At 41.5% G+C, this 9,800-nt stretch overlaps 1 protein-coding gene across 1 annotated transcript in view; it reads right to left on the reverse strand.

Moving 5' to 3' along the window:
* The window catches only part of LOC114614410 (cytochrome P450 2B9-like), a 10,063-nt gene extending 783 nt beyond the window's left edge, over positions 1-9,280 (reverse strand). Inside the window, exons 1-3 of the mRNA XM_028760036.1 lie at positions 9,063-9,280; positions 404-566; positions 149-298 (exon numbers count right to left, since the gene is read on the reverse strand). Coding sequence (XP_028615869.1) covers positions 149-298; positions 404-566; positions 9,063-9,233 — 484 coding nt within the window. The 5' untranslated portion in view covers positions 9,234-9,280. The remainder of the gene's footprint in view (positions 1-148; positions 299-403; positions 567-9,062) is intronic.
* Positions 9,281-9,800: the final 520 nt, after the last annotated feature.

Below are 9,800 nucleotides of genomic sequence, written 5' to 3' on the forward strand. Positions count from 1 at the left end.
GCTGCCTGCTGCCTGCTGCCTGCTGCCTGCTGCCTGCTGCCTGCTGCTTGCTACCTTCTGCCTTTGTATTCCAGATAAAGTAATGAACCCTGGTGGTTGAAGGGCTGTCATTAGTCAAACAGAATTGGACACTTTTTCTGAGATTCACCATGATATGTCTTCAGTTCCTCCACTAAACATCGGGCCTCCTCCTTCATCCTCTCCTCCACACTCCGCTTTCCCATCCCAAATTCTCTCATGGTTGCCAGAGAAAATTGACGAAGGGTCTTCCAGCGTTCCCCATTGGCCAAGACTAAACCTAAGAAGGAAGGTGGGTAGGTTACATTTGCAGATGAGGGAATCCCCAGGCATTCCCCAAAGCCTTGCCATCACATCCTGTACTCCACCCTGTCTAATATCTCACCATAGTCCTGCACAATTGGCTGAACTGCAGCAATTGTCCCCCGGCCAGAAAAAGCCTCAGCATGGTCCACCAGAGCCTCCCTTATTGTCTTTGTCCCACACAACACAACCACAGGCCTCGGTCCCAAGTGCACTGTGAACACATTTCCATGTTTTTCTTGAAGCTGCCAAGCATAAGATTAACAGGATTTTGATTAGCCAGCACAAAAGTTCTTGTTAAACTGTGAAAAAACACTTAGTAACAGATTGGTAAATAACCACCTCCTCCCCTGGCCACATTTCCCCTTCTGAGGACCTAAGAGTTGAAGGATTATTGCATCACTGAGTCTGTATTGATTGATAAGATGTCCTAATCAGTGCACCAGAACTGTAGATTAGGGGAGCAAAGGCAACTCATGCTTATAATCCTGACACTGGGGAAGCAGAGGCCATAAAATCAGTAATCATTCTTGGCAACATATCTTGGAGGTCAGTCTGGCTACCTAAGGCCCTATCTCAAAATATATAGATATATATAGATATGGAGGTGGACACACACGCGTACATATATATTGTACCCATATCTATGGCCTTTGATCTGGTCAGATGTCCCTGGCGTCCCATCCTTCCTGTGACCCAGTTTCAACCTGATCAATGCTTCTGACAATACGTAGGCAAAACAAAACTTACCCTTTCACTGGGCTACTTGGGCAGGGAAATGGATGATCTCTGTGGGTGGTCCTGACTGTCAATCATGTCTACAATATAGACCCTGGGATACCTGGCAGTACAAATATGTCTGGACATCTACAGGGAATCTGTCCAGGAATATCAAAATCTTCTGTGGCTGAAATCACTTGAATAAAATGGTGCATATATGCAAATAACTCACCTTCATCCTCTTGGGACCTTTATCACAGTTTAGATTTCCATGCAGCTAATAGAAATTAGATGCTATGAAAATCATCAATATCTCATGTTGTTTAGGAAATATTTCTGTGGGGAAAAACTATACACATATTAGATGTATTTATGGTTTTAGGTGGGTCACTCCATCGATTCTTATGCAACAAGGTACTAACAATTACAGCTCAGATCAATGATATGAATGAAACTTGCTGACTCTATGTTAACACAGAGCCAGGTTTGTTTGCATTTAGTGCATCTCTGTGATTTTCAAACACAGGTACAGTTACTGCAATGGTTGGAATGCTGAGAACATAGTGACTACAAGGGAGTGAGAGAGAAATTTGTCTTGATGATAACTGATCTACACCTGGATGACAAGCTTGTTTTCATTTTGAAAATTCACTGAGCTGTGCTTCTTTTAGGTGATGACCTCCTACAAGAATGTCTTTGCTCAAAATTATAGGTGGAGTTTTGGAGATGGCTCACTGGCTAGGGGTACTGCTGGTATTGCAAAAACAATTGAAATTAGTCTGCCTCCCTTGTCACATATTAAGTGACTTCTTGTAATGCCAAGTTCATGGGATTTTAGGTTCTCTTTTGGCTTCTTCAGAAACCAGGAGTGCATTTGTGCACTTATACATGAGCATACATGCTTACACACATAATTATGATGAGATATGAGAGAAGGGTAGAGAGGGAGTGATAACAGATAAATGAATAGACAAATACATAGATGATATAGAAATTAAAATATTTGACAGATGCAGATACATACATACATACATAAATAGAAAGATAAATGACAGATGAATGGATGGATGGATAACTACATAGATAAAAGAAAAATAGAGAGATAATTAGATGATAGATATATAATTGACACATAGGCAGAGAAGTAATACATTATTGATGATAGATGATATATAATAGATGATTGACAGATAAACAGATAAATACATATATACATACATAAAACAAATTATTTTTAAATATTATAGTTGGTGATCAGCTGTTAAGAGCACTTGCTTCACAGTCAGGATGACTAAAGTTTAGATCCCAGCACTTATGTAACAAGCCAGGGGATTAATTTGTGCCTCTGACCCCTCATATAATATTGGAGGGTGAATATAGATGATTTCTGGGACTTGCTGACTTCCTGATCCAGATTTATGGACATACCCTGCTTCCAAACACTAGGCAGAGTGACAGAAGAGGGCACATAGTGCCCTCTCTGGACTCTGTCTCATGCATAGGTGTGTGCACCCAATTTGAAATATATTCACACATATATTCATATATACAAATACACATACATATGTAATACCCATAAATGAACAGGTTTTAAAAATAATAGTTAAGGTTACTTTAAAAGGGCATACACCTTCTTCTGCAAGCCCCCAGCTGTTTTCCCTACTTCTAACATCTGTAAGAACAGTTTCACCACGACCCAAGTAAGAACATTCAGTCAAACCCATATTACTTAGTACTGCTGACCTTCACCAAACTCTGTGGTGCGTGCATGTTTACAAAACTGAGATCAAAGATCACCAGGGTCTGCACAGCACTACCTGACCTGGCCTGACCTCGTCTGTTCTCCTGATGCTTCATTCCTCACATGTCCCTCATTTGTACAAGCCCCATGTTGCTCCCAGATCCTATTATTCATGGTAGTCAGCAACCTTGCCACTTAACATCCTGAAAATCTTGTCTGGACCAGCTGCCCTTATTTTATTGCCTGGTTCAGGTGCTATGCTTTCAGTATGGTGTCCTCCATGGGTTGCATGTGCTAAAGACTTGGTCCTCAAAGTGGTGGTGTTGAGAGATGTCCCAACTGTCAAATACTGGAGCCTATTAAGAGGCATTAGTTCCCCAAGGCAGATTCACAGAATAGCTTAATAAGAGTCAAGCAGAGAAAGCTGTATTCTTGGAGAATTTATTATTATAAATGAATGTCTTCCAACACGGTGTGCTGCAGGGCATGCAGGACCATGCTACCATACAGGCCTAAGAACTTGTAAGGTTGAGTGAGCTCAAATCCCAGAAATCTCAGAGATCTGAGAAAATCAGGAGTAGAGCTGCTTCCTACTTGTCTCTGTACCTGCTGTGTAACATGTAACCAGGACACACAACTGAGGGGTCTCAGGTACTCAGTCCCATAGTATAAAACCTGGAACTCTTCTCCATGCTAATGAGGGATCTAGATAGCCTCAAGACCAGTCAATGACCTTCCCTTCCTGGGTATTCTCATGTCCTTCCCCCAAAGAAATACATAAACTCCTGTTTCATCCCAATAAATAAAGCTGCTCACACACCACAACCAATAAACAATATGAACAAGCAAAGATCATCTCAGACAGCTACTTCATTAAAGATTGCCTAAAAGAGCCATGCCTAAGACTACTGAAGAAGGACTTTCTCTTTGCCCAGCCCTCAGTTACTCAGCAATCATTCTTAATTGGTCTAGACACTGTTCAACCAATTCTAAGATTCTCCTTTCCTTCTTCGCATGCAGCTGGACCAAGATTAAACAGACCACGGACCATTGTTCTGGATTTCCTCTCCAGGCAGTACACTGGTGGCACCTGAATACCTAGAGAGGAGACCAGGAACCACAGTATTTGTACCAGGGCCCACTTTTCCCCTTTTGGTCTGGTGTATAGAAGTGTCCTACAGCGAAAAGAGAAACTGACAGTGGACTCCCTGTTCCATCCTTTGCTATGCTTCATCTGGTCCAACATGCTAGCTGCATTTGGACATCTTAACAGAGGTACAACAGCCTCATCTGCATGTGACAGATTTTCATTTTCTCTTATATGTTGTGACATATTAGAGAGATCCTCACAGAATTGGGGGGAAATGTACTGTTTGAACTTAGAATGTCAAATTCTCTACAGAGAAAAGATGCAACAGTCATGACAGAGCATCATCAGCTCTCACTGTGAGTCTATGGGAAGTTAGACTACTTGGAGAGGGTTCAACTTTCTTCAGTGGTGAAGCCACTCATAAGTTGCTCATGTTCCAATAAATATTACCCACATCCATACTGGTTCATACATCCATAATTGCTTCCAAGTAGGAAGGGGCTTCATAGGAAAATGTAGACATGAGAATGAGAAAGGAAGGAATTAGACTTTCAAGGAATATTTTAAAAATAACAAATTAAATAGGTTGTCAATTTGACATATCCAACAAGTTTAAGAACATTATTAAAAACACTTATGGCCTCACCTGAAGACCACTCCTGGGTGTATACCCAAAGTTGCTTCAACATTTAATAAGAACATATGCTCCACTATGTTCATAGCAGCTTTATTTATAATAGCCAGAACTTGGAAAAAACCCAGATGTCCCTCAACAAAATAATGGATGCAGAAAATGTGGTACATATACACAATGGAAAACTACATAGAGATTAAAAACATTCACTTTTTGAAATTCACAGACAAATTGAGAGGACTAGAAAATATCATCTTGAGTGAGGTAACCCAGACACAATAGAACTCAGATGGTATGTACTCACTAATAAGTGGATGCTAATGCAAAAACTCACAATCTGTATGATACAACCTACAGACCATATGGAGCATAGAAGGAAGGAAGATCAGGGGGTGGATGCTTCAGTCCTGCACTGAGGGGGAAACAGGAAGATTGTGGGAGATGGAAGGAGAGGGGGTCAAGTGAGGGAGAAAGGAGGAGGAGGAGGAGGAGGAGGAGGAGGAGGAGGAGGAGGAAATTAGGGTGATAGTATTAGAATCTGTAGGAGACTTTAGAGAGGTACAGAGGGTCAGGAATTAAAATAAAAATAGGTAGCAGTGGTGATGAGGAACTGGAAATAGCCACTGGTATGTCCCATACACCAGAAAAACAGGAGGCTCCCAGCACTCAATGGGATTGACTTTAGATGTAAAGCACAGAGAAGAAGGGGATAGAACCTGTGGAGATCACCTACAGTAAATAGGCATGGCCCCTTGATGAAGATGAAGCCAGGTACCCATCTCAAAGTTTTTTTTTTTTTTAACTTAGAAATGTTTCTTTCCAAAAGAACAGGGAAAAAGTGGAACAGAGACTGAAAATAAGGGCCAAAATGGGAACGCCCACACCTGAAGATATACCATGTCTGCAGAAAAAAAAAAAACCCAACACTGTTGCCATGGTCAAGAGGTGCTTGTGGACAGGAACCAAGTGTGGCAGTTCATGGGGGTCTGGTCAGCAACCGACCAATGCAGAGACCAATGCTTGGTGCCAACCATTAGACTGAACTCAGTGAACCTGGTGGGAGAGCTGGCAGAAGGACTAGAGGAGTGGAGAGGGATTGCAGTCCCATTGGAAGAACAAAACAGGCTTGCCTGACCACTCAGTTCTCACAAAGACTAGGTTTCCAACCAAAAAATGTACTTATAGGGATCTTTGTCTCCAGATACATATGTAGCAGAAGATGGCCTTGCCCAAAGGCAATGACAGGGGAGGTCCTTGGTCCTGGGGGGGGTTTGAGGCCCCATAGTAGTGGGGCAGAAGAATGTGGGTGGGTAGGGGTGCACTCTCATACAGGAAAATGTGGGGAGAGGGCAGATGTGGGATTAAATGGTGGCAAAGGTGTAACCAGGATATCATGCAATTGGGGATTTGTGAAGGGGGTCACCGGGCAGTGGGATATCATGGGATGGGGGAGTTGGTAGTGTTGTCATCTCGAAGTGGGATATCATTTGAGATGTAAACGAATGCATGATTAATAAACTTAAAAAAAACACTTATGGCCAGATGTACCACACATACTGTCATTCTAGCACATGACATATGTGGATCATTAGCCTGAATATAGGGTGACATTGTCCCAAATCTATTACAAAAAGTGTTTACAGCATGGATACAGGTGGATCATCTAATTCAAACCAAGGAGTAGCAGGAAGTTGAGATTGTTGCCGTTTGTGTTTGGGCAGGACACAGCCTGCAGAGGTAGGTTGTGTGGTCCTCTGAACTCCAATATCTAGCTCTGGGCTTGCTCTTCAGTCCGGAGAAACCATGGGAGACCACAAGAGAGTCCCACTTCCCTATGGCAGAGAGGGCTGTTCTCTCTCTCTCTCTCTCTCTTAAATATAGTACTTAAGTTGTAGTTAGGGCAATAAGACAATTAAGATCAAGGGGATATGAATTGGAAAAGATATCAAAGTATGGTACCCCAAAAACTCTAAAAGAGAACTCATACAGTTGCTAAACACCTTCAGCAAAGTGGCTGCATACAAATGTAACTCAATAACTCAAAGAAAAGAATAGTCATGCTTCATTTGAGTGATTAATAGGATGAGTAAGAAGGTAAGGAGACAATACCCTTCACAGTACCCACAAATAATATAGAATACCTTGGAGTAACTCTGACCAAGCAGAAGAAAGACCTGTATGACAAGAACTTCAAGTCTTTGAAGAAAGAAATTGAGAAAGATATCAGAAGATAAGCTGTAGGATAAACATAGGGGAAATGGCTATCTTACTAAAAGCAGTCTACTGATTTAATGCAATTCCCATCAAAATCCCAACACAATTCTATTCAGATCTTGAAAGAACAATTCTCAATTTCATATGGAAAAACAAAAAGCCCAGGATAGTTAAAACAATCCTGAACAGTAAAAGAACATCTGGAGGTATATCTGTCCCTAATTTCAAGATATACTGCAGAGCAGTAGTAGTGCAAACTGCACGATATTTGTATAGAAACAGACAAGTTGATCAAGGGGAGGGAGTCTAAGACCGAGAAATACACCCACATACATACAGACATTTGACTTTTCACAAAGAAGACAAAATTATACATTGGAAAAGGAGGAATGTCTTCAACAAATGGTGCTGGTGTAACTGGATGTTTACATGTAGAATAATGAAGATAGACCCGTAGTTGTCAACCTGCACAAAATTCAAGTCCAAATGATCAAAGTTCTCAAAACCAGATACACTAAATTTAATAAAACAGAAAGTGAGGAATATCCCTGAGGTCATCAGTACTGGAGACAACTTCCTGTAAAAACACCAATGGCTCAAGCACTAAAGTCAACAATTAATATATGAGATCACTCAAAACTGAACAGATTCTATAAGTCAAAGGACACCATCATTAGATCAAAATAACAGCCTATAGATTGGGAAAAGATCTTAAACAACCCCATATCTGAGGGAGGACTAATATCCAAATTATAAAATCAACTCCAGAAGTTAGGCACCAACAAACAAAATAGCTTAATTAAAATACAGGGTACAGAACTAAACAGAGAATTCTCAACAAAGGAATCTTGAATGGATGAGAAGTACCTAACGAAATGTTCAAAATCCATAGTCATTCGGGAAATCCAAATCAAAACAAAACTGATATCCCACTTTACACACATCAGAATGGAAAGATGAAAAAGCAAAGACAGGGCAAATGCTGGCAAGGTTGAGGAGCAAGGTGAACACTCTTCCACTTCTGGTGGGAGCACAATTTTCAACCACTCTGGAAAACAATTTGGCTCTTTCTCAGAAAATTGGGGATAGTTCTAATTCAAGACACAGCTATACCACTCTTGGACATATACACAAAAGATGCTCCACCACCCCAAAATGATACTTGCTCAATGATGTTCATAGCAGCTTTATTCACAATATCCAGAAGTAGAAAACAACTCAGATGTCCCTCAAGTAAAGAGTGGATAAAGAAAATATGCTTTATTTACACAAAGGAATACTATTCAGCTATTGAAAACAAGGACATCATGAATTTCTCAGGTAGTTCACAGGAAGACCAACACAATCAACTAAACTGGAACCTTAGGAGCTCACAGTGACTGAATCACCAACTAAAGAGTAAGCATTGGCTAGACTCAGGCCCCCTGACACATACATAGCAAATGAGCAGTTCTGTCCGGAACAACAATAGAGGAGGATCTCCCTGAATCTGTTGCCTGTGTGTAGATCCTGTTCCCCTCATTGAGCTGCCTTGTCTGCCCTTATATGGAAATGATATGCCTTTTGGTGCAGGGACATGATGTGTAAGGGGTGGCTACAGGAGTGTGGTGTTACAGAGAGTGGGATCCCTTCTTTTAAAGAAAAAGGGAAGGGAAGAATGGAGCAGGATCTATGTGAGGAGAAACTGGAAGGAGACTGGGGCTAATATCGGGTTGTAAAGTGAATAAATACAGAAATAAAAAAAGAGAAAATAACTACAAAAAGAAACCAAGTTGGGATTATTGCCACTATATCAGCTATCTTAATGGGAACTAGAGCCATGGATGTTAATTCGTTATTAAAGTGGTAATTAAACACATAGTTCAACTTGTAAAGACTTGGAAAGATGGTGCCAGAATAAATGCTTGCATAGTGCATAGTGTTTATAAATTGTTAGCCCTACCTACCTACCCACCTCACCTACTGCTCTGACACTCCTCCCCTTTTTCCTGGAACACCTTATGCTAATCTCTTTCACTAGCATAAGAATACCTTACTGTTGATGCCTCTGATATTTTTCTTTCTCTTCTGGAATGGATAAGCCCCAAGGAATGCAATTCTACACTCTTACACCTCTCCATGATTATACCTCAATACTTCTATACCTCCCAGCAAAGTACCTCACAGAATTCCAAAAAAAGAGACTCATCTGTCATCTTGAACAGAGGTCAGCATACATCAACAGTCAGCATCTCACCCTCCCATTAGCAATCCTCCCACCTGAAGCAGCAGTTCTTCCCACTGAGAGACCTCCAAAACAAAAGAAGGGGGAAGCCCAGACTAAGACTCCATATAGGTCTCACCTGAATGAACCACTTAAGGAGGCCACCTCTGTCCATCTGCAAGAGGTTCCCCAAGAGGGGTAGGGGTCGGGGTCCTGGTGGAAGATGACCATGGACCTTTGCATGGTTCCTGACCAGGAATAGAAATAAACTCAGGAGGACAGCAAGGAGGAGCAGGACACTAGCCTCCATGGTCCTGGTCTAACCAGAGTCTGTTTCGGCACACACTCCAACAGGACTTTTGATACTGAACCCACCTCTCTACTAGGTTATGCAACTCCAGCTATTCCCACCTCCTGTCTCTCATTGTCTAGGTGCGTGGGCACCATAGTTGCTGCTTGGGATGCTGGTGACCTGATCATTCACCATTTCATTCACTATTTGATAAGCCCAACCCTAGATATTGACAAGGACACCATGAAATAGATACACAGGACAAAAGGGCATTGGGAGAAATGCCTATTGACTTCTAGGAGAAGGAATACACATGTCAGCTCATTTTTATCTATTTATTTACTGAAGAATGGACCTGAGTGTGTATGCTCCCTTTGTGAAGGACATTTCTCATATGAATATGATTGTGTGCTCTTCTGTGTTCTGCTAGATGCTCGTGTGTGTGTGTGTGTGTGTGTGTGTATGTGTGCGTGTGTGTGTTTATGTGTCTGTACTAGGCTATGAAAACTGGAATTACACAGGCATGCCAACACATCTGGCACATTTAACTGCATGTTTGGAAGCCAGCTATTATTTTCTACAACA

This window comes from Grammomys surdaster, unplaced genomic scaffold, assembly GCF_004785775.1.
Source record: "Grammomys surdaster isolate TR1022 unplaced genomic scaffold, NIH_TR_1.0 126353, whole genome shotgun sequence".
NCBI lineage: Eukaryota > Metazoa > Chordata > Mammalia > Rodentia > Muridae > Grammomys > Grammomys surdaster.